The 26,135-nt window shown below is 37.5% G+C and overlaps 2 protein-coding genes across 6 annotated transcripts in view; both read right to left on the reverse strand.

The window, feature by feature from the left end:
• Positions 1–26,135, reverse strand: part of MS3_00002192 (uncharacterized protein) — a 38,437-nt gene that overhangs the window by 9,989 nt on the left and 2,313 nt on the right. Inside the window, exons 2-4 of one of the 5 annotated variants that reach the window (XM_051209760.1) lie at positions 23,213–23,619; positions 14,922–15,066; positions 10,342–13,494 (exon numbers count right to left, since the gene is read on the reverse strand). In XM_051209760.1, the coding sequence (XP_051075221.1) occupies positions 12,737–13,494; positions 14,922–15,066; positions 23,213–23,619 (1,310 nt within the window). In that variant the 3' untranslated portion in view covers positions 10,342–12,736. Of the gene's footprint in view, positions 1–10,341; positions 13,495–14,615; positions 15,067–17,227; positions 24,444–26,135 lie in introns of those variants that run through there. The other 4 variants (XM_051209761.1, XM_051209762.1, XM_051209764.1 and 1 more) reach the window with 4 other exon arrangements.
• On the reverse strand, positions 5,660–9,284 carry MS3_00002194 (uncharacterized protein). The gene is made up of 2 exons (XM_051209766.1): positions 8,994–9,284; positions 5,660–6,839 (listed from the first exon to the last, which is right to left on the reverse strand). The coding sequence occupies exon 2, from the start codon at positions 6,341–6,343 to the stop codon at positions 5,930–5,932; it is 414 nt and encodes a 137-aa protein (XP_051075224.1). The 5' UTR covers positions 6,344–6,839; positions 8,994–9,284; the 3' UTR covers positions 5,660–5,929.

Here is a 26,135-nt window from a genome sequence, read left to right on the forward strand (position 1 = left end):
AAATTTGATAAATGAATATGATGAAATCAATAGAAATCACTTTAATTTGACCTGCATATTTTTAATAAACAACATTTTTGTAAACATTTCCACTTTCATCTATCTATTCATATGTGTATGCATGTAAATATTTATGTAAATCTATAGTTTGCATATAAAGTATAATGAATGTGGTGTTAGACACTAAGTCCTGTTTGTTTTGCAAAAAAAAAAAACAATTGACCTACTAATGTACTATTATCACTATCATCATTATTAGCCGATAAATCCATCGATATGTGAATCAAGATTCTGAGTGACAATTAACATGAAAGGTAGTCTTTCATGATAATTAGGAGTGTTTTAATTATTATACAAACTAGGAATCTCAGAAATAACGCGATTTAACCAAGAAGAACTAGATGAACACGAACGAAAGTATTGTATTTGGAATTGGCAATCAGTCAGTCATCAGGTAAAAAGGAATTTAAATAAAGGGAACCAATCGCATGAAATTTTTAAAAAGGAATTCTTAGTTCACACAAACACCATATCCACAACAGCTTAATTTGGAATCTAAGTTTCTGTAATCGACTGTAAGTCTTCTGCTTAAGTTCATCTTGTGTCTGTCCGACAGTGTATTGGATGTAGACTCTGTATTATCTAGAATGTACTCATGAGTATTAGAATTAATAACGGAAATTGAAACAGACCCACCTGGTTCATGAAATTGTATTTGATCATCATGTCGGTTTCGTATACTTAAATCATTGATATCTAGAATTCGCACCGTAGATTTCTCGAAATTCTTCAGCACAATCCCAGTGGCTGGTCGAAGATAATATGTCACTTCTGCAGACTCCAAACATCTCATATTCAAACGAAGAATTCTTCCTTGTAAAAGCTTTGATAGAGTCTCTTTCGTTGTAGAATGTTTATCATTCCTAGATTGCAGTGGAAATGTATCTACTCCTTTATCCAGTTCATTAATTGTTGAAGCAGCAATAGAATCAATAGTAGTCTTTAAAGTCCTGACAAAATTTTCTGCCTAATCATTAGAACAAGGGTGCTTGGAAGTAGTGAACAGATGTCTTCACCCCATACTATTCAACTAGGTATGGGTCGCATCCACAGCAAAATGAGAGTCGCTATCAGTCACTAACATCATGGGAACCTCTTTCTCGGCTAAACACCTTTCTTAATGCTCGGATTATGAAGTCAGAATTCGGTGAAGTTGTGAAAAAAACTTCAGGCCACTTCAAAAAAGAGTCACTGACTACAAGTAGAATAGTCTGCATGGATTCTCTGCCAGGACTCAGACGATACTGGTCATGGAGTCCACTTCCAAGGTTGACTTTCCAACTTACGACATCCTCCTGAATTGTTTGCTGTACGACATATATCTGTGTTTACCTCCGGCCACCAACATGTGAGTCTTACCAAGGACTTCATTTTGTCAACACCTAAATATCCACTATGAAGATCTTCAAGGACAGATTTACTTAATGAAGGAGGAATAACAACATGATCATTTAAACACAAAATACCATCAGGAGTAGTGGATAGGAAATCTACGTGTCAAATTAGCATTCCAACCTTTCTGTATAGCATTCAGTATATATCTAAAGTATCTATGAGTTTTTCTAATGAGATCTGGACGTCTCACTGGTAAAGGGTGCACTAACAAACAATCAGAAGTATTAACAGGTCTATTTTGTAATGATTGTCGAGAAATGTAGTCAACATGTTGAATTTGTCTGGCACTCCTCTAGTGAACTGTATAGTTATAGGCACTCAAAGCAATACTCCATCGTTGAACCATAGCAACTGAGGAACGTGCTAAGGATTTTTCAGGATGATAAATGAACCTTAAAGCTTCATGATCCGTAACAATAGTAAATTTCTTTCCGAATAAATATTTATAAAGTCTTTCGACGGCACAAAACACGGCTAATGCTTCTCGTTGAGTCTGTGAATAACCTTGTTCAGTAACAGTAAGTTTGCGTGAAACACAAATAACTGATCTACCTTCCTGCTCAAAAAACTGCGCCAATACCCACTGGTGATGCATCAGTAATAAGTATAGAATGTACACTAAAGGATTAAGTTTGGGGAACAGCATCACTTTGAAGAGGCTTTAGTAGACTTCGTTAACATGACTCTTGTTCTTCACCCCATTTAAATGAATTGGATGTCAAAAAATTAAATAAACAATTTGCACGACAAGAGAAATTAGGAATAAAACAGGAATAGTATTGACGAACACCCACTAGTGAACGTAGTTCTGTAAGATGTTTCTGAGATGGTGCATTTGTGAATGGAGTTAGTCGTTTCATATCTGGTCCAAAACCATTACCATCACCTAGGTATCCAACACATTCAAAACTAGATACACAAAATGAACACTTACTTACACTTACCGTAATATTCTCAATTAAACGCCTCAAGAGAGCATTAAGTCTCTGATCATGGACTACCTTATCAGAACCGTGAACAATGAGATCATCTTGCTAAACTTCAACACGCATTATTCATCACTTCCCGAAATATGGCTGGAGAACAACTTAAACCAAATGAAAGGAAGTTGTATTTGAATAGACAAAAACGAGTGTTAATTGTTGTCAAAATAGTTGAAGACTGACTTAAAGGGATTTGAAGATAGGCATGTTTTACTCCGCTTGGAGTCCCTCCGGGGGTTACTGCCGGTCCCAAGCCCGGATAAAGGAGGAGGGTTGGGCATAGGGTTAGCGTCCCCATCCCGTAGAAAACTAACTCGCTAAAAAACGCTAACCAGAAAAAATTATTCAAACCTTTTAAACTCTGCCCTGGGAGTCAGAAGGTCTTCATTTAGAAGAATTATGACGCCTCATGATGAAAGCCGAATCCCTTCGGAAGTTACGAGGCCGATGCCCCTTCTGACAACCAGAGCGACCATTTATTTAGGTACATGGAATGTTCGTACAATGTGGGACACCAGAAGAGCCTTCCAGATTGCTGCAGAAATGAGAAGATACAACCTAGAGGTACTTGGGATCAGTGAAACACATTGGACACAAGTTGGACAACAACGACTAACTACAGGAGAGCTCCTGTTATACTCCGGCCATGAAGATGAAAATGCACCACATACACAAGGAGTTGCATTGATGCTGTCCAAACAAGCACAAAATGCGCTTATGGGATTGGAATCTCATGGAGCAAGGATCATCAAAGCCTCGTTCAAAACAAAGAGGGTATTTCAATGAACATCATCCAATGCTATGCGCCTACCAACGACTACAATGAAGACGCTAAAGATCAATTCTACAATAGGCTGCAGTCAATCGTCGAGAAGTGCCCAACAAAGGACCTGACCATTCTGATGGGAGATCTCAACGCCAAGGTTGGAACGGACGACACTGGATATGAAGACATCATGGGACGACACGGACTGGGAGAAAGAAACGAAAATGGTGATAGATTTGCAAATCTATGTGCCTTCAATAAGCTGGTCATAGGCGGCACCATATTCCCACATAAACACATACACAAAACCACATGGACTTCACCGGACCACTCTACACAAAACCAAATCGACCATATTTGCATCAACAAAACGTTCAGGAGGACTATAGAGGACGTGAGAACAAAGAGAGTAGCTGATATAGCCTCAGATCATCACTTGCTGGTCGACAAGATGAAATTGAAACTCAAGAAACACTGGACAACGGGGCGGACAATATCACAAAAGTTCAATACGGCCTTTCTTCAGGATACTAACAAACTCAACAAATTCAAGATAGACCTCAGCAACAAGTTCCAGGCCTTTCATGATCTACTCAATGGAGAAGGAACTACTATGGAGAACAACTGGAAGGGGATCAAAGAGGCAATCACTTCAACATGTCATGAGGTCCTGGGTCACAAGAAGCACCATCACAAGGAATGGATCACTGTTGATACACTGGATAAGATTCAAGAAAGAAGAAACAAGAAGGCAGCGATCAATACCAGTAGAACAAGAGCAGAAAAAGCCAAGGCACAAGCTGAATACACAGAAGTAAACAAACAAGTGAAGAGGAGCATCCGAACCGACAAACGTAAATATGTGGAAGATTTAGCAACGACGGCGGAAAAGGCTGCAAGAGAAGGAAACATGAGACGACTGTATGACACGACAAAGAAACTCTCTGGAAATCGCCGCAAACCAGAACGACCAGTGAAAAGCAAGGAAGGCGAGGTAATCACCAATATTGAAGAGCAACAAAACAGGTGGGTAGAACACTTCAAAGAACTCTTGAATCGACCAGCTCCACTGAACCCACCCAACATCGAAGCAGCACCCACGGACCTCCCAATCAATGTTGGCTCACCAACAACTGAAGAGATCAGCATGGCCATCAGACAAATCAAGAGTGGCAAAGCAGTAGGACCGGACAACATCCCAGCAGAGGCACTAAAGGCAGACGTAGCGGCAGCTGCAAGGATACTCCACATTCTCTTCAATAAGATTTGGCATGAGGAACAAGTACCAACAGACTGGAAAGAAGGACTTCTGGTCAAAATACCGAAGAAATGCGATCTCAGCAAGTGTGATAACTACAGGGGCATCACTCTTCTCTCAATACCGGGAAAAGTCTTCAACAGGGTATTGTTAAACAGGATGAAGGACTGCGTAGACGCCCAACTTCGTGACCAACAGGCAGGATTCCGTAAGGACAGATCGTGTACAGAACAAATCGCCACTCTACGGATCATTGTGGAACAATCAATTGAATGGAATTCATCACTCTATATCAACTTCATTGACTACGAAAAGGCATTTGATAGCGTGGACAGAACAACACTATGGAAACTTCTTCGACACTACGGCGTGCCTCAGAAGATAGTCAATATCATACAGAACTCATATGATAGATTAAACTGCAAAATTGTGCATGGAGGACAGTTGACAAACTCGTTCGAGGTAAAGACCGGTGTTAGGCAAGGTTGCTTACTCTCACCCTTTCTCTTTCTCCTGCTGATCGACTGGATCATGAAGACGTCAACGTCTGAAGGGAAGCACGGGATACAATGGACATCTAAGATGCAGTTGGACGATCTAGACTTCGCAGATGATCTGGCTCTTCTATCCCAAACGCAACAACAGATGCAGGAGAAGACGACCAGTGTAGCAGCAGCCTCGGTAGCAGTAGGTCTTAATATACACGAAGGGAAAAGCAAGATTCTCCGATACAACACAGAATGCACCAATCCAATCACAATTGACGGAGAAGATTTGGAAGATGTAAAAACCTTTACGTATTTGGGCAGCATCATTGATGAACAGGGTGGATGTGATGCAGATGTGAAGGCGCGGACCGGCAAAGCAAGAGCAGCATATTTACAACTGAGGAACATCTGGAACTCAAAGCAACTGTCAACCAACACCAAGGTCAGGATTTTCAATACAAATGTCAAGACAGTTCTACTGTATGGGGCAGAAACCTGGAGAACTACGAAAGCCATCATCCAGAAAATACAGGTGTTTATTAACAATTGTCTACGTAAAATACTTCAGATCCATTGGCCGGACACTATTAGCAACAACGTACTGTGGGAGAGAACAAACCAGATCCCAGCGGAGGAAGAGATCAGGAAGAAGCTCTGGAAGTGGATAGGACACACATTGAGAAGAGCACCGAACTGTGTCACAAGACAAGCCGTCACATGGAATCCTCAAGGCCAAAGGAAAAGAGGAAGACTAAAGAACACATTACGCCGGGAAATGGAGATAGACATGAGAAGAATGAACAAGAATTGGATGGAATTAGAAAAGAAGGCTCAGGACAGAGTGGGTTGGAGTATGCTGGTCAGAGGCCTATGCTCCATTGGGAGTAACAGGCGTAAGTATGTAATGTTTTACGTCAACTTTCGAAAACACTTTCGAACCATGAAGTCGATTTAGAATACCTTCAGTCTCTACCGTCGTTCAGGTTCGCTTCAACAAACGGGAGTTCAGTATTAATTTGCAATCACTACATATTCTAGGGGTTTTACTATCAGACTTCAATGGCGTAACGATAGGAATACTCCATGATGAAGACTGAATTGGTTCAGTCATACGTCTCGTACACGCACCATTCAATGTCATATGTACTGTTTCTCCAAGACCACAAGGAATTATTCGTCTTTTAAGATAGACTGGATCACACTGTTCATGAAGTTGTATAGGCTGAATTCTCATACGTCTTCTGCACTTAGTACACCCAGACGTCAAATATTTAAGTAATGCATCAGAATTTTCTTTAGCAACTAATAAATAAAACTCGATTTTAAACCTTTTCAGATTTTTTGAATTCAGTATTGATGGTACTGTTTCACTAACTAAAAATTCACAAAGCATTTACGAAGAATTATCACCTCTTATTAGCAGTTCATAACATCCTCGTATGAACAGTTTATGTCCAGTAATCTCCAACAATGAGACTTCAGTGGGTCGTACTACAACGTTAGAATACAAAGATTTCAAGTTATTGAATGAAATAATGGGTTATATACTGGTTGTGTCCACAATAAAGTCATGAAATGAACCAACGGATGTATATAATCGCTTCTGAATATGAACACTACCTTTCGAGATGGTGGATAAAGATAAATGATCATTAGGATCAGCCAAATCATTGGGACCTAAGTTACAAGGTTTAGTACTACTTGAAGCATACTGACTGAATGTATCCTATCCTACCACATTTAAAACACTTAGCATTACGAAGTGCACATGGATTAGGAGAATGAAATTTGCCACAGGATAAAGATTTACCGAACTTTCTCTCACCTTTGTGGTTTGCTTTGCAATTCCTTGTTGAATCACTTTAATATTTTCACGGGAATAGGAATCACTGTTAAACAAATGCAAGTTTGATAGACATAAGATTGTATTTCATCATGACGACTAAACAAAGTGTTAGAAATTTTCATCGACTGAATATCAAGTTCATTCACTGCTTCGTATTTAATACATGCAGTTCTAGCATTTTGATAGGAACAGTTCTGCATTCTTAACAACTCTCTTTCCAGACTTGGTATGTTAATTCCTGTAACTAATTAATCCCTCAGCTGTACACGAAATTGATTACTAAAATTGCATTTGACAGCTTGTCTTTACAATTCAAAGATGAATTATTTAACCTTTTGGTTATTCTCACGAATAGTCTTATGAAAATGTGCTCCCTCAAGACATTCAAAACTGGTGCACTTTACATGATTTAATAGTAGTTCCTTAAGAATTTCATAAGGAAGTAAGATAGGCTTTTCTGGATATGCTAAAGTTTTTAATAAACTGTAGGCTTTTTTCCAATGAATGTGAGGAAATGTGTCACAATTTTATCACCCTTCACATCTTTCTTGATCATGCTCCAGATTTCGAACCTTTTTATCTGATCCTCAAAAGCTTCAGAGTTTGAATGAATGTCCAGCTGTCCCATCACAGGCTCCATCGCGACGTCAATATGATAAATAGGGATATTCGAATTACTACGCAAACTAGGAATCCCAGAAATAACACAATTTAACCAAGAAGAACTAGATGAGCACGAACGAATGTATTGTATTCGGATTTAGAAATCGGGTAATTATCAAGTACGAAGGAATCATTAATTCATACAAACACTACATGTTTATCTTGATTAAAATTACTCAACCATTGAAAGAAAACCCTAAAATGTTATCTGATACTGATGACTATAATCTAAAAATGGATCAGTAACTTGTGCTAAAGCATTTCAAATAAATAAAAACATTGTCAACTACACTGAATTCACTACTACGTGTACTTAAAGCAAGTATCACATATTTGGTTCAAGTTTATTCTTTACATTAATCAGTTTCTTTTATTTTCATCTTATCTATCAAGTGATATGATAATCTTTTATTCGCTGCTATTGATTAAAATATCTGGCAAAACAAAAGATAAACAAATACCACAATACAGCTGACGTCAAAGATTTTCAGGTACTGCGGTCGTATCAAATAACCTTTTGATGGTTTAATCAGTTTATGATGAGGATTTTACTTCCCATTTAGATAAAACTCCATCTGCAGTATTACTCCTAACCAGAAGGTTCATTCTTCATTAAATATACAAAACGTTAGGAACCGAGCTTCTCAGGCTATTCAAATGAAAGGCGACTGAGGGATCCAGATCTCATTCCTTGCTATTTTCATATACCTAGAGGTGGTCATATTTCAGCATTCCGCAACTTAAATAGTGAATTGTGTGCTAAAATGACTTGCTTATTGGTTTCCTTTTGAGAACAGTCCTCTGAAGCTATTTCTAAACGTTTCAATAAGCCACGATCGAATGAAATTCATTTTGTTAAGAGATGACGTGAGTGGGGATAGTTTAAGGGTCGTGGGTGTATACTTCTGAAAAATCCCACGCTGAAAAAAACACCCAAGCAGTGGTATCTGGTTATCACTGAATCCCTATGATGTAAACCCTAAACTTCGTATTTCAAATTACTTCACCAACCATTAGATCTCACAACCAAACAAACAGTATTAGCTAACTCAGTGAACGCTTACAAGAAGAAAGCGGGTATTCTAGGAATACCAAATAACCTACTATCCCTGTTTCTAAAGAATAAACTCCTTTTTATATAAATTAAACAGTCGAAGTATTAGACCTTTGTTAAATTTCTGAGGCAAATCATAATGAACAATAAATTTCAAAGATGAGTAGTTACTTAACTAGTGACATAAATGACTCCACTGGTGATGGTTTTTCATTATAACTTTGGAAGTTAATCTTGAAGCTAGTCACTAACTGCATATAATTATTAGAGTTGTACTATGTAGAGATTCGTCTAATACTTTAATTTGAAGTTTAACTTTCTTTATCACTGAAATGCAGTATACATCTGTACATGTCTGTAATGCGGTTTTTTTTAAACCATCTATTTGTTTAAGTAATGTCTATTTGACTGTTAAATATGTAAAATCCACAATTATAATGTATAAGAAAGAGATCGCTTTGTGCGGCCTATAAAACGTACCCCATATGACCAAGTAAATTTATAGAAACACATTGATGTGGCCCAAAGCGGAAGTTTATCCTTAACACATCCAAGAATGGTAGGCGAGTTTGACAAAACAATTCGGAACTTAGCTGTTTTATTCAACAATTTCGAAATCTATTTATTTAAGATTTCAGAACACTATCCGGTTTGGCTTTTAAAAGGTGAATATAAGAAAGAATTCTATTTTCAAATTTATATACTGATTTTTGTTAAAATAACTTTTAGAATATACTTCCATTATATGAATTAATTTAATATGTATATTGTTTATTTAAATTTTCAGTGCATTTTTATTGTGTTAGTAAATTAAATGATTTTGCTTTATGGTAAAATTAATTTAGTTTGCCAAATTCATTAACTAATCATCAATGAAATTAATTGTGATATAATTCAATGCACTCAAATGTGAATTAAGTCTTGTTAGATCTTAATCATAAAACTTTTTTCTTGTTGACAAGTTTGAACTTTTTAGTGAATGAATAGGGATAAAGAAGATAGAAGTTTCATTGATTCTCTATTCAATTTGGTATTGTGAATTAATAACTTAAGGGAAAATTCTATCACCTTATTACTAAATACAAATTACTTTTTATATAATGTAATTTCAGATAAATCATGACTAAACCATCCAGCTTAGAGAACAAAACTCCACTAAGATAAATCGAAGAAGTAGACAATTAGGAAAAGGCAATGAAAATGGATAGGACATACATTACGTAAATCATCAAACTGCATCACGAGGCAAGGCCTAACTTGGAATCCTGAAGGGAAACGGGAAAGAAGAAGACCAAAGAACACATTACGTCGGGAAATAGAAGCATATATGAAAAGGATGAATAACAACTGGAAAGAGCTGGAATGGATTGATCAGGACAGGGTTGGATGAAGAATGATGGTGAGCGGCCTATGCTCCTTCACGAGGACTAGCAGACTTAAGATGATAGGAACAAGTGAAAATACTGATTTTCAAGAATATATTTCTAATTTCCTAGGTGCTATCTGGAACTATTAGAATAGTATATATTAAAAAACGATTTATTGATTCCTTTAATCTATTTAGTTATTTATAAATACCTTTCATTAAAGTTTTTCAGTATAACAATCATTGAATATTATTAACTAAATATAATTAATTCCAACTTCAATATAAGTTACCATCCTTAATTAAGATTTTTTTAAACTATCAATAGTATCAGTTTGTTTAAAGATAGAGTATACAAAACTTAACATGATACGATTAGCAAAATTAACTCGGATAAAGTGATGACGAAATAATAGAACTTTACACAGACATTATTCTTAAATGTAAATGAATTGTAGAATGTATAGATAAATTATTCAGCATAAAACCATGGAAACCGATTATCAGAACATAAGTGTATTTATTTATCTGTTATCATTGATAAGCTATCCAATCGACAACCTTACATCAAAATGTAAACCAGTAATTAAATATATATCCGTACTCCGATTCCTAGATTACACACGAAGGCTAGAGATGTTGATGGTTGAGTAAATGCGTAAACCGGTATCACGAAGCTTGGTTTAATACTCATTTTTCCTATCTTCTTGCTTTTTCAATCCTTATTTTCTTTGTCTACCAAAAATATCTAAGATTTAAACAGGTTTTTTAATATATTCTTATCGTAGAGAGAAACTCAAAAAGTTTGTGAGGTTTGAATAGGTGAAACAATAAGAGCTGTTAGTCGTGAATAATAGCGCCCCAAGGACTAGTTATTGAAATTCTAAAGTTGGATGTTTTAGATTTGTCTAACAGGAAATTAAGTTAAACAAATATCGATACTCATTAGCATAAAGTACTAATGGAACTGAAATACTAGTCGGACACCATTGTTTTCATTTGGATTTGACCAATAACCAATTACAAGATCATGTCCCTGATTGGAGTCCTATATCTTATGAAAGGCCTACTGATACTATTCATATTGAGGTGGAACTTGAAACCCAATGGTGGAAAACTAATTGCTTTCACCAGTAAGCCACCAACCAATAGGATATCGACACAATTCCACCTTATTCAATACTGTACAAATAAACGAAGATCACAAGATACCTTGTTTAATAAACCCCGACTACTACTGATAGTCCTCAAATGTTATAGTTATGTTATTGACTCAATAGTGAAGTACACTAATTAATGATTATTACGGGTGGAATGAAAAACTTTTAAACTAGCAAGACGAAGATGCTGTAAACCTGATGGCTTAATAGTCAGCTGAGCTTGTTCACTACAGTAATACACAGATATTTCCCTAGATATTTGATCAGATGTAGTTTTAGCTGTTTTTGTTATACGCTAATATTCCTTACATTGAGATAAAAACATGTCACTCCATGACAGTTGAGTTAGTTTTTTTCAATACACCCTTTACGTTTGTATTTCAGAATAACCCAGTTTTCCATATATGTAGTTTGAATACCAACTTCAGCTATAAAAATTAATCCATGTATCCTATACAAAAATAATTGAGTGCATTTGTCGCCACACTGATGTCGTTAGTTGCCAAAACAGGTAATAATTTCCTCCTTGATTATGGAATTTTCAGATTCTAAAGCGCAAACCTGTCTTAGATAGATCGGCACTAAAAAACAAGAAACAATAGACAGCTGTTTAATCCTGATATGGAGCTCTACAGCAGTGCGTGTCTGGGAATCCAACCCCAACGTTCGATCTTGCACGCAAATCCCTACCCATTAGGTCACTGATAGAGCTGACCGAAAATGGATTATTTTTCCATTAGGGCCTAACAATAAATTATCATCATTAATCCTGAGACGTTTCGGATAATTAATTGAGCATCTTTCCATCCAACTCAGTCATTAAGCAGAAAAAGCCAACAGGTATTTTTAGATTAATATACTGACTAAATCTCAGTAATAAAAATACCTACTAAGTCTTTCAATATATGCTCGTTTACACTACGTACCAAAAGCTTCCCTTAGTAACCATTATCAATGATAACCAGAGTAACATCAGTAATAGATTTTTAAATCAATTTCAACAGTGAGTAATTGTGACAATAAAATTTATGTGAAAAGAAAGCATTGCCTTAAGTATGGATTACGACAAAAATATTGTCTTATTATTAATAATCAGAAAATGTATAAAAATGCAAAATAATGACGTTATGAATATATATCTTGATAACTGGTATACCATGGTGAGTATAACAAAATGGATGAATGAGAACAAATATAATGTGATTCTAGAGATACATTTAAATGTCATAAATAATTTTAATCACAACAGATAAGTAGAGTGGTTTTTAAATGATGTTTTTTCTGGAACCAAATAGCTGAATGAATAGTAAGTTAGAGGAAGTTTAAATTATATATAAACGATGAAAGGATAACCACTAGTTTGGATGAAAATCAACATGGATACCAGAAAGATAATCAACTCGGATGGATATATATATTTTTGTCGAGCACTAAAATATAATACGCTAAGAAAAAGAATTTATTTCTCCAATCCTACCGGGTACTAAGACATTTTGTATCGTTAAAAAAAGAGACGCACGATCTCAAAACACAAAATGCACCAAACATAGATAATAGATGCAAAGTGTAGAAAACGTTAAACGAAGTAAAGGAAGTACAATGCAGCTAACAATGATTTGATAATTTATAAAGTCAAATGAACCATATATGTATTTTTCAAGCGTACTTCCTATCCCACACACGATCATAATTACTTGCTATTGTTTTTCTGTTACATTAATGAGTGGAGCTATCTCTTGGTTACCCAGTGAGTTCAAATAACCATTCAGGTAATTAACATCACTTGGTAAAAATTTATGATAATCATTATTACCACTACCATTACTGCTATTATTATTCTGAAAATCATCATTACAAGTTTCTTCCTTATTTAATTGATCTTCAGAGAAAGCATTCTCTGAATAATGATTATTGTTTATACTATTTTTCAATGTATCATCATTACAGACTTCAGAGTTTGTAGGATAATCTTTTACTTCAGTAACTCTCACTGTACCAGCTTCATGTTTGCGTTTTAATAATTTATATACACATAATAAAATAGTTATAATAAATATAATAAATATCGAAATCAATAGTATAAGTGATAACCAAAACGTGTTGACGTATGCAGACAGCAGCATAGTAATCGGTTGTTCAGAAGTTTTTTTCCGATAACCAACAAATTCTAATAAACTCGTATTCTCAAATTGATTTAAAACATCATTTAGCATTCGATATTCGTTTTCAATCTGAAACTTTGTATGTGGAAAGCTCATAGGAGGTGTAGATGAACAATTTTGCTCATCCGAACCACTTATCGGACAATTCAACACTTTATCGCACCATAATCGCATGGGTAAACAGATACGATAAGGCCATTGCAAGGGAGAGTTGCGACGTTCATTTATTTTATCAAATGTATCACAAGCAAAAAAGCCCGATGGACAGGTAAAAACACCCGGTGGTAAACGATCTAAATTATAATGGGAAATAACAGAAGTAACAGAATTGATACCAAAATAATTATAACTCAACTAATCGATAGTACGACCACAAATACAACAATAAATATAGTAGGTATAGAGTAGTAATGTTATTTAATATGACTTATATTATTTTGTTATGAGGATCTTAAATTACATCTAATCTCAATTACTGTACGTTAACTAATTTCTGTGGACAGTATTTTAGGTACGATGATTTGAAGGTGAAGATAACTAGATTTTATGATAAGAATCAAAAGTACTGCTTCATTTCACACAACCAGTCATCAATCAGTCTAAGCAACATAAAACTTGGCAAAAATATGCATCCACCAACACCGCATATCATTACAGTGATAAACAACAACAAGATGAAAAGCAAATAAGAAGAAATATCATCTTCAATGGGAAGCTAAGCACAAAGTATTTAGTTCTAAGGGAAAAAGTGATGTCATGTAACGAAAAGTATGAAAAAATTATTAACTCATGATTTAGAGGAAAGTTAAAAATGAATAAAGCTACACCAGTGTGACTAGTTTTAAGCGAAGCCACTCAGCGGCTTAGATCGTAAATCACGATTATCCCACATGTCCCACTTAAATGGGGTCTTTGTAACAACTGAAGTATCTTAGATAAATATCCAGTAACCATATGAAAAGATACCATAACTTGATCTGCCTGGCCTTAGTTCTTCATGAACGTCAATTGTACAGCTGATTCATATGACTATCAGTCATACATGGTCGCTTAACAAATCTTACACTGATACAGTGGTTCAAACACCATACCACAGTGAGAGGAAATTTATACTAGCAACGAATCATTCCCATCTCCATTATGATTTGTTTCCATATCTAAACTAAAGAAAAATGAGTCAAGTAAACTCGTTCTAGAGGGTGTAGCCATGACTATTCGGGAAAACCTGAAGATAATTAAGGTTTAGCTACCTATCACAGTTGAACCTATTTCAAGACTTCCTGGCTCCAATTATTAAACACACCTCTTGGCTAGTAGTACGAACAGCACAAAAATCGCTAAAAATAGGACTGTAGGAAATGTTTATTTAAGGTAAAGAACAAGATGTTGGATAGATCAGACCAAATAAACTTACAGGGTTGCTATTGGATGACAGAGTGACTGAGTGTAATTTAATCAATCGGCTTTATAAAATAGCCAACAGTGATTAATGGAGACTAGGACCAAATCGTTTTGGATGCTCTTCTCTAAAAAAGCAGTGGGACAGTATACACATGAGTTTAAAAACCTGAATGACTGACTATGAAGCCACACAAAATGTTTGCTGTTTATAAAATAGCATTATATCTTGACATTGCAGAAAAACCACCTGTAAATAGACTTTTTCGTGCAAAGGGATTAGTTCAAATAGAGCTTGAAAGCCAAACGATTTCTAACTTACAACCAGAGGTGACAATTATATGCATGCTGTTGTTATGTATACCCGGATATTCACCAACATTGTTAACTGAAACTTTCAGACCAGTAGCAAGTGGGAACATGAAGAAATAAGGGTCACTGATTTCATCTTTGCAACTCCCGCTAACCTTAAAAATAAATAGAGATGTAATTAGCATTTGCAGTGACTAAAATTAAATTAAAAAACCTTCATAATGCTATATGTTTGTAGTCCATATGCTTTGTCAAAGTTTCCACTTACTATCTTTACAAAGGAATTTTACAATAATTGAGAGGGGGATAGCATCTCATGAGTTGTAAAACATTGTTTTTAATGCGTGCGAAGATTTCCAAACACCTTATTTGCTTTCAATACTTACTCAAAATGTTGAGTACAACAGTTTTGGGGTGATTCAGAACATTTCTCGCAAAAGAAAAGGATCAGGAAACACTAAGAAGCGTTTCATCCAATCCGCGTCCAATCAATGTTTTAGCCAGAAATATCAGGGAAGTGAAACGTCACATGTAGAGATTCTGATTGGCTGATTGCTATACTGCTACTATGTTTAGTAGCATTTCAGAATCTTCGAGCAAGCCCAGGATATTTAAAATATTATAAAACCCTATATTTTCTGTATTGAAATGAACCTTGGAGTGAAGTACTTCTCGCATACTTTGCGTCTTCTCTCTCGTGTTCAGGTCGCTGTACAGTTCTAGTTTGGGGGTTACACAGTAGCTTAGGAAACGAATATAGCGTTCAATTTGCAAGAATCATCAAACAGGACTGTAAAAAATATGCCGTATAACAATTTTGTGGACAAATTAAAGTTGGACGGTTATCTAGAAGACAAAGAACGGAAGTCAAAGGCAATAACGAAGCAAAGAAACATGAAGATGGAATTCATCTAAATTGATTCAACCTTCTATTTATGGAGAATGAAACAAGAAACGGTAGGATTGACAACGATCTATATTCTGTACTACTTTTGATGATGCCTAGAGCCTCAAAGTTGAGTGATTCCTTGGGTCCATCCAGCGAACTATAATGGAAAGGCGAGTGCCAATTCAACACAAATTTCTTCTCTCATAGAATTTATTTATTTAAACATATAAACATCAGTACAAGGAGGCACCAAATAGAAATGAGCCACATACATCACTCGATTTGTGAGAGGGCTGAAATAGTGCCCAGATGCCCGAACCGAAACAGAAATACACGAAAATTATCTCTTCACCTATTGTACCTATTCCAAAAGCCGGAAAACAATACGCCACATAAAGGCTAGTATCTTAACGTATTAGTATTGGTCATATCATCTCCCCTAACTTGAACACACTACCAAGCCTTAGCATTACTTATACAGTGTTCCAATAGAATGATAATGTTCTAGTATGACGATGTATTTGTTTGCGTCTTACTAGAATCAGAAAGCCACAACAAGAATATCACATAGAGTTTAACATAATGATATAAAAGTCAATACCAACCGACCTGAATAAAATTTGAACATAACCACCCCGACTATAAAAGTAGGAAAAGCCACAGCTAATCTAAAGTGAAGGAGAGTAGTAGGCTCTTATGGACTAACTACAAAGATCTTTAAGGATGGTTATTCAGTTTTAATTGTTAAATTGACTGAGATGTTAGATAGAGTCTGGGAACTTGGCTGAATCCCATCTAATTTGTTTTGATCACTAATCGCTTCGGTCTACAAGAAAAGACGAAAATCCTCTTGTGATAGCTGCAGAGGAATCGATTTGATTAAAAGGGTTTCAAATATTAGCCACAATAATTATAGAACGCTTAAAGAGGGCACGTGAAGGATAAACACGGGAAAACTAGGCTAATTCCTGGCGTTTATCGAGGACAATTCTTCAGAGATAACACTCATAGTTTAACCAATCAGCAGCCAACCTGCCAGATTCTCTTGTTGACTTAAAATACCCGGCTGGTATGGTTTCCTTTGGTGGAGACACCAAAGAAATCCAGTATTCTGATCTCCTTGGGCAACGATGATGGTTGAGATGTGTTTCTCTCCATCCGGACGCAATTTTTGCCACAATACACGAATTCATCTATGTGAGCATATAAACATTGATAAAAGAGGGGTCGCGAAGAGATAGAGAAAAAAGGTGGGTATAATTAAAAGAGAACAAAAATGAACAGAAATTAGTGGATGGTAATAATAATAATAATATTAATAATAATATAAATAATAATATTAATAATAATAATAATAATAAGGGAGGGACAGTCCAGTTAAAAAAACAACCAGAAAGGATCAATTCACATAAAGAAGTAACCCTCACTTTTACGCAGAAAACAAAATGTTAAAGCAGGACCAACACTGGTTCAATTCTGACCCATAGGTTGATCTAAATTCTGAAGATTCATTGCTAATGATCTCGAAATCTTAGATAGCTCACAAACATGTAAAATGATAATCTACAAAGGCAAAAGATTATCATTAAGTATCCAGTCAACTGTCTTGAACAGATCTTCAAGCTTTTGATAACTGGTATTGCACATTAAATACATGATGTGTTTAGAAATACAAAACATTGATCAAAATCAATTTCAAAACCATAAGAATTTGATAAAAATGAAACTAGCGATAAGTTCTAATGATAGCAACAACACAAATAAAGTATGAATAAATATGTCTGTTTCTTTAACATACTACTTTAATACAAGTAAACACAAAAACATTTCTAATCAAGTTGATTTAGTACATTATTTAAAGGATCGGACAACAGATACCGTATAACTCGGAATTCAAAATATGTGAAGTACACTAGGGAATGTAATTCCAGAAGTTAAAATAGAAGAAATCTTTTAAATAAACAGTTATAATGTAAACGCTATTAAATTTTATGTAGATTTAAATCCATCCAGCTCAGAGAACAAAACACCACCAAAAAGGTGACGTTAGTTCTCTAAGGCACGATCCATTGACAATACAACTGAGACAAAACAGCTTATTCAAGTCATCCCCATACAACTTTTTTTATATCACGACACCATGTCATACACTGACCACTTCTCCGATTTTTCCAACAACTCCCAGTGTCCGCAAATAACCAACCATGGGAAGTTCGTTGGCATGACATTCGTATTAAATATCTAAGCAAACCAAGACAGTGTTCCAAGATGTTCACACCAATTGCATTATCCGCACTGTGTCTGAACACACGTTCCAGAACCTCTAACATTAATGAAATCGTGTTGCCACTGAATGTTACAAATACTTCCCAGACAACGATGATCAAACATAGAGTCACTTAACATCCTCAACTCGGTCAGTTCAGGATTAGAAAGCACATAGCACAACTACTCTAATCCACGTGTCGTAGATCCAACCCTTTACACCCGGGATAACAAAACAAAAGCACCAAAGACTGCACACGTCGAAATAACACAAACGAACTTCTATTATGCGTGAATTGGTCTCACTACTCACGCCACCACCGGCATTTACACAGATACACAGACACATCAACTTCTACACTAATTCTATCTGCACACTAACAACAGTGAGTGAAGGGACAGGCTTCTGCCAGTCTTCTAATAGTACTTTGCACTCAGAAGGTGCAAAATAAATCCCATACCCACAGATGCTGACTGCCAACTGATTGAGTACGCACTGCATGGCTCGGATATCGTCTCAAAGTAAGACAATATCATCCGTATACCCAAAGCCGAAAAGTTTTTCGCCAGGCAACAGACCGACACCGCCATTACTTGTATCCATCAGAGCTGTTTCCAGAACGTCATTAATGACAAAGTTGAAGAAAGATGGTAAGATTGGGCAACCCACTGTTTAAATGAAGCAATGGAGAGAGATGGTTGTAGGCCCTCGCTCTGCCTGATGTGTCTGTAAATGGGGCCTTCAAGATGTTAATGATAGCTACAACTCGGAAAAGTTGTAATCGCCCCGGTACGGTCGAAGGTGGGGAGTCTACCCTCCCTCTCGAAATGCTCTCACATGGCCACGCGCATAAAGCCACTGTCAGGGAAGTCCTACACACTGCCGTCTCGCGACGGGGGTGTTGCTTACGAAATTTAAAGGACGAAAAGCGAATGCCCGGCGCTCTAACTGGGTTGGTGGATATGGAGGATCCACATAGGGGAGTTGGAAAACCCTGCTTCCAAACCAATGGTTCACATGGCCTCCAAGATCCCGAGCAAACAAGTGGAGTATGACTCAATTATTGGTCACCAGCTACCATGGGACTGCATCTCCTTACGTTGGTCCATTGCCTTGTGGATCAGATTTTTAGGTCGAAGGCTCCGGGTGTGGCCCCCCTAAGAAAACCACTCGCTTCGGTTTGGGCATCCGGGCAGTATCACAGCCCACACACAAATCAAGTGGCTTGTGTGGTGCATATGTATTCGGTGCCCCTTTGTACTAATATTTATGTGTTCAAATAAATAATCAATTCTAATAAGTAATACACAAGAGCCAGCAGTAGGGTGCGCAGTAGTTGAATACATTGATAACTTCAATTATATTGGAAGCGTCATCAGCCCTGGTGGGTTAATGTCCAACGAAATCTCAACACATACTCAGAATCCTTGGTTGGCGTTCGCCAATTTGCGTCAGTTAGTGTAGATAAGATATCCATTTTCCAACTAAAGGACGAATATACTGTGCAGAAATTCATTCTTCTACTTTGCAGCTGCGAAACGTGACCTTTAAAAATAGATATTAGTAGATTACTAGTATTCGATCAAAGGTGTCTTCAAAGTATTGCTAGTATATTTTGGGATCACCAGGTTAGGAATTTTGAGGTCAGATGCAAAGTACTACATAAGTATGGCAAGTCGATAGAGAAGGTGGTTAATCTTCATCAATTGAGGTGGTTGGGACATGGATCACGTATACCCGTTCACCGACTACCTCGATGGCCGACAATGACTCGTGTATAACGATATTGGAAGTATGCTAAGGGTGTCCAAATCAAGAAATGACATCGATCCATGAAGACACTGACTGTTAGACTGAGATATTCAGGTAGGCACTGTTATGTTTGGAGCGATTACGAGTTCACCAAGTTTGCGAACAAAACAAAGACTCTATGACCAAAGACCAACAAGCTAGCTATTCTGATGCGACTCAGCCCCGCTAACTAGAGAGAAGTCCAAGTTCGAAACGGAGAAATATATTCCGCAAGCAACCAAACGTATGTGTACAGCATAAAACCGTCCTTGAGAAGCGTTACGAAATAACACACTAAAGGATACAACGAACCAATAGCGTTTAAGATTCTCCCAAGTGGGAAATACGACATGAAGATGAAAAGAGCGCTTTTGGCGCGAAAACAAAGAAATTCAAATTTTCAAAATAAATTTACAAAATTAAGGTGTTTACTAAGTGAGTTCTGGGAATCTAACATCCCCAACACCTCCCCTTTTTAATAACGCACGTTCCTGGGGTCCACTTGCATCTTGGCCGTCTGTCGCCGTTATCGGAGTGACCAAACAATATCTTCAATGCTCGTTCTTTCTAATTACCACCAATAGTATTATTGCTTCTATTACTCTGGTATTTGCTCTGATAATTTTATCTCATGTTGATGGGGTACAGCAACTTCAACTAATGTACACATATGCTAGGTTATACGTTGAGCATGATCGAATGACTGAAGAGCATGAGAATAACCATTCAGACAATTATGACCAAATAAAGGAGATCGTTGAACAGCTCGTGGTCGTAGTGTCCAGGTTTCCCAAACACAGAACCGGCACCAGTGGGGTGTCATACTAATAGACTTTACGACCAAACTGAAATTGCGACGATCCTGAAGATGGCTTGGATTAGTATAGACTCATTTGGTTTTCGCGATATGGAAATTGAATTCATTTGTCACACCGCCATCAACACCAACACAGGTAACTACCAAAATACACGAGCTTCTCAACTATTTGTGATGATTAGATACCAAGGGTAAGGTTCGGTACAGATCCAAATCAACCTTTTAGTAGCGCTTTACATTTCGGTGGTAAAAAATTCACACCACAATTAAGCATTTAATCGACAACTGGTCAGAGGCAATTTGACTGACCATATTATCGTACAGTTTGATCTTTTGTGAAGACTTGAGTGTAGACTCCTGAGAAGTCCAAAACTAGTACAGAATGACCAATGCTTTGCGATTAACAATGGTCCTCTAGCTGACTGACTTCACTGCAACCAAGTCCGAAACAACTTCAGTTATGGCTCTGAACGTCCGTATAAAAATCAACATTCTTGCAGAAGTAGGATAATAAGAAAGAATGTCAAAACTAACCGGAGTCAGTCAGTCAGTCAGCTACAACGTAAGATCAGGTACATATATGTATCGGTCCAAGTTGTTATACCTCATTAACACAACAACATCAACACTAAATTCATAGAGGTAGTTACTTCAATGGTAGTAATATATAAAAGAAAGATTGTGTATAAGGATATAATACAGGAACAAAGAACCGGTTCGTAGAAAAAAAGGTATAAAATAATTTTAATCTCAAGGTTTAAAGGAAGACAAAGAGTGTATACACCGACGCCATTGTGATCGATTATGAGCCTTGTCACCCACAGTCTCCAAACATTGGTTACGATAGTCACGCAGACCACTAGCAAGTAGTCCGTGGTATGAAAGAAAGCTGCAAAGGACTGGCCTCTGTCGGTCCTTCACGACTCCCTGGTTGGGGTCTGAGAGATGGTGCTACACAGTGGCTAGAGACGTTATCAGATATGGCTCAGAATAGAAGCCAGTGGCGATCCTGCTGTAACCTTCTTCTACATTCTTCATAAAACGTGGTTGTGTCTCCCTTACCTGAAAGACTTCTTCTGATTATACCTTTCCGTTCCCTCATTACTACCACACTACCTTACACCAATCTCTTCGTTATTGTTCTCTTTTTTTGCGCTCCTTAGCTTTTTTTTTCTATTTCTCTTCGAATTCTCATTGTTTTGTGTGGCGCATATATATTGGCGCTCTCTTGTACCAATATTCATGTGTTCAAATAAATAATATATAAATAAATAATAGTCCGCATCTTCTAACATGGCTCAGACCAAAAGTAAGTTACTTCAATGACTGATGCCACCTTTTGGTTTGGCCACCCCTAACTTTCTTCCAGCCATCTCCAATACTAGTCAGTACTGTGCGTCGTGGTATACGCTGCTCAGGCATACGTGACACGTGGCCCAACCATCTCACTCGATGAAGATTTACAATCTCATCAACTGACTTACCATCATTCCCTAATAGTTTGTGTCTAACCTCATTATTACTTACCTGGTGATCCCAGCATATGCGAGTAATATTTCCAAAACATCTGTGATCAAATACTAGTAGCTTACGAGTGTCTTCTACTCCTAATGGTCACGTTTCGCAGCCGTAAAGTAGAACAGAACGAACTGCTGAACAGTATACTCGTCCCTCAATTGATAGACGGATATCTCGCCTTCGTCATAGGTGCTGACGTAAGTTGGCAAGAGCCAAACGAGCTTTCTGAGTCAGTGCAGAGATTTTGTCAGACACCAACCCATTAGAGCTCATCAGACTTTCAAGATAAGTGAAGTTGTCAACGCGTTCGACTACTTCACTCCCTATCCTCAGTTCAGGTGTTGACGCAGACCAGTCCTGAAGCGACAACTTGCATTTAGAAGGCGACAAACGCATCCCAAACATTCTAGCATTATTACTCAGTGCTACCAAAAGACTCTGCATTTTATCAGCGTCTTCACCAAACAGGACTATGTCATCTGCGTATTCTAAGTCGAAATTCAGTCGACGACAACATTGTTTCCATCAGTATGTCTGTGAAGAAGTTGGACAAAATTGGAGATAGTGGACAGCCTTGCCGGACATCATATGAGGTTACAAAATCAGATGACAGTTCGACATAAGCTCTGATTCGACTGGTGGTGTTCGAGTAAATAGCCTTCACAAGGTTTATGTACTTCTGAGGTACACCTTTAAATGAACTCAGAAGTACATAAACCTTGTGAAGGCTAACCGAAAATCAGAATTCCGGAAAAAAAGAAATGTATTTATTTTGACAAGTGGACAATCTTTTAATCTTGTTATGAAATAATGGACAGGTGGAGTGATGGGTTAGTAGTTGAGACACTAGTCCTTCAACAAGTCTGAAGTACGAACCTAGCTCCACTTACCGCAGTTTGAGGCAACGGATGGTACCATTAACCAACAAAAAGTGACTTGAAGTTCAATAAACAAACATGTACTAGGCAAAGGAATTATATGAAAACGATAAACAATAGGATAATGGTTCTGTTAACTTACTTCACCTAAGTCAGTATGACAGGTCGTACTATTGTGTCCATTATTAGGAATCGCACATACATATACTTCAGGACAGGTGGGTTCTGACGAGAAATAGAGGCGATGTGTTGCGAAAATAAGGATGGATCTGTCGTTCCAAATGGAAAGATCAGGTAGGATGTTTAGGTTCGTGTAATCTATTATTGAAACATTTGTGGAATTATTATACGGGAGTAGTTCATAAGGAAATTGAAGATCAACAGGTGAATTTACACTGAGGATACTGTCAGTAGTATCTAAAACATCATCCATAGGCGTCAAGAAATTGTAAATACATGAAAGATGTGATATCGTAGGAGAAATAATGATTTTTAGTGATAAGTGCCTTTCCGATGTTGATGGACAAGAATTTCGTACGACGAGTGTATCTACAAAGTAAAAAACCAAATATACTGAGTGCAGAAAAATACACCGAGATCAAATCGTTTTGAGAATATTGTTAATGAGCGTCCACATCCCAACGCAAAGTCAGAAATTTAGCACAAACCAGTTAGCCAGAGTATAACAAAATAAAGGTGGAAATAAAATCACTGTCTACCGGACCACCTTAACAGTACCCCAATACTGTTTCCGCATCTAACTTCCTGTTGAGACAGCAGACGACCAAAAATATGTAGCGGTCAATAAATCCCTAAAATAAATAGTTCTGTAGGTCTTCGACATTTGATGTTGACCTGATTAGTTTTGATGAACACATCTAGCTGAGGCTGTTCGGTTACGCATCCGCACCAAACCACGAGTGGGTACGCCGTGCTACTCACCCCTTTACAACCGTTAACCAGCTTATACTAAATGCTTCCCGATATGTTGATTGCTTTCCAAATATACCTTCGAACCTCTTCGTTTTCTGACTTCTGTTTCGACTAGGCTGTCATACTTTTGTGGCCCGTGGATCTGACTCCTATTTAGATCGTACGATTGTTTGTTATCGCCTATTCTCGTATATAATCGTCGACTTAAATCACGTTATCCAATAACGGAATTGAATAAGTCGAATAACGAGAATTGATTTGTGAATGCATATATTTTGTATATCACCGAACATCGAAGCAGCACACACAGATCTTCCTATAGATGTCAACCCACCAACGATGGAAGAAATTAGAATGGCCGTCAGACAAATCAAGAACGGGAAAGCAGCAGGACCCGACAACATACCAGCTGAAGCACTGAAATCAGACGTCGAAGTAACCACAAGCATGCTTTACCCTCTATTCAAAAAGATTTGGGAGGAGGAACAAGTGCCAATGGACTGGAAAGAAGGACACCTCATCAAGATTCCAAAGAAAGGAGATCTGAGCAAATGTGAAAACTACAGAGGCATTACACTACTGTCAATACCAGGGAAAGTCTTCAACAGGGTGTTGCTGAACCGGATGAAGGATGCAGTAGATGCCCAACTTCGAGATCAACAAGCTGGATTCCGAAAGGATCGGTCGTGCACAGACCAAATTGCAACACTACGGATCATCGTCGAACAATCAGTTGAGTGGAACTCGTCACTATACATCAACTTCATTGATTATGAAAAGGCATTCGACAGTGTAGATAGGAGGACATTATGGAAACTTCTTCGACACTACGGAGTTCCTGAGAAGATTGTCAATATTATCCGGAACTCATACGACGGACTACAGTGCAAAGTAGTGCATGGAGGACAGCTGACAGATGCATTCCAAGTAAGGACCGGAGTCAGACAAGGCTGTTTACTCTCTCCCTTCCTCTTTCTTCTGGTGGTCGACTGGATTATGAAGACCTCGACATCTGAAGGAAAACACGGAATACAATGGACAGCTCAGAACCAATTAGACGATCTGGACTTCGCAGATGACCTAGCCCTCCTATCACGTACACGTGAACAGATTCAGATAAAGACAGCCAATGTAGCAGCAGTCTCTGCATCAGTAGGCCTCAGCATACACAAAGGGAAAACCAAGGTCCTCAAATTCAAAGCGGAGAACAGCAATCCAATCACACTTGATGGCGAAACTCTGGAAGATGTAGAATCCTTCACATATCTGGGAAGCATCGTCGATAGACATGGAGGTTCAGATGCAGACGTAAAGGCGAGGATTGGCAAAGCAAGGGCCGCATTCCTACAATTGAAGAACATATGGAACTCAAAACAACTTTCAACCAATATCAAAGTGAAAATCTTCAATACGAACGTCAAGGCAATTCTACTGTATGGAGCTGAAACTTGGAGAACTACAACAACCACAATCAAGAAAGTACAAGTATTTATAAATAGCTGTCTACGCAAGATACTCAACATCCATTGGCCGGATACCATCAGCAATAGCCTTCTGTGGGAGAGAACAAACCAACTTCCAGCTGAAGAGGAAATTAGGAAAAGACGATGGAAATGGATAGGGCATACATTACGCAAATCGTCAAACTGCATCACGAGGCAAGCTCTAACTTGGAATCCTGAAGGGAAGCGGAAAAGAGGAAGGCCAAAGAACACATTACGTCGGATAATAGAAGCAGATATGAAAAGGATGAATTACAACTGGAAGGAGCTGGAAAGGATTGCCCAGGACAGGGTTGGATGGAGAATGCTGGTGAGCGACCTATGCTCCTTCACGAGGAGTAACAGGTGTAAGTAGTAAGTAAGTAAGTAAATATATTTTGTATATGAAGCGAATGAAGCATAGCAAAGCAAAATGACACGCAGGGAAGGTGGCTGGGAAGCCAACTCCATTTTAGTTAAGCGTTACTCAATATTTATAGTCAGACAAAAATAAATTACAGACATGCAATGAGTCATGGGATATGAAGTGTACACACATATACGCTCATATAAAAGTCAAGACTGATAAGCGAATAACTGACAAGGTCAAAATATGACCCAAGTAGAATGAATAGAATGGAATGTCCGGAA

This window comes from Schistosoma haematobium, chromosome 1 (assembly GCF_000699445.3).
Source record: "Schistosoma haematobium chromosome 1, whole genome shotgun sequence".
Classification (NCBI taxonomy): domain Eukaryota; kingdom Metazoa; phylum Platyhelminthes; class Trematoda; order Strigeidida; family Schistosomatidae; genus Schistosoma; species Schistosoma haematobium.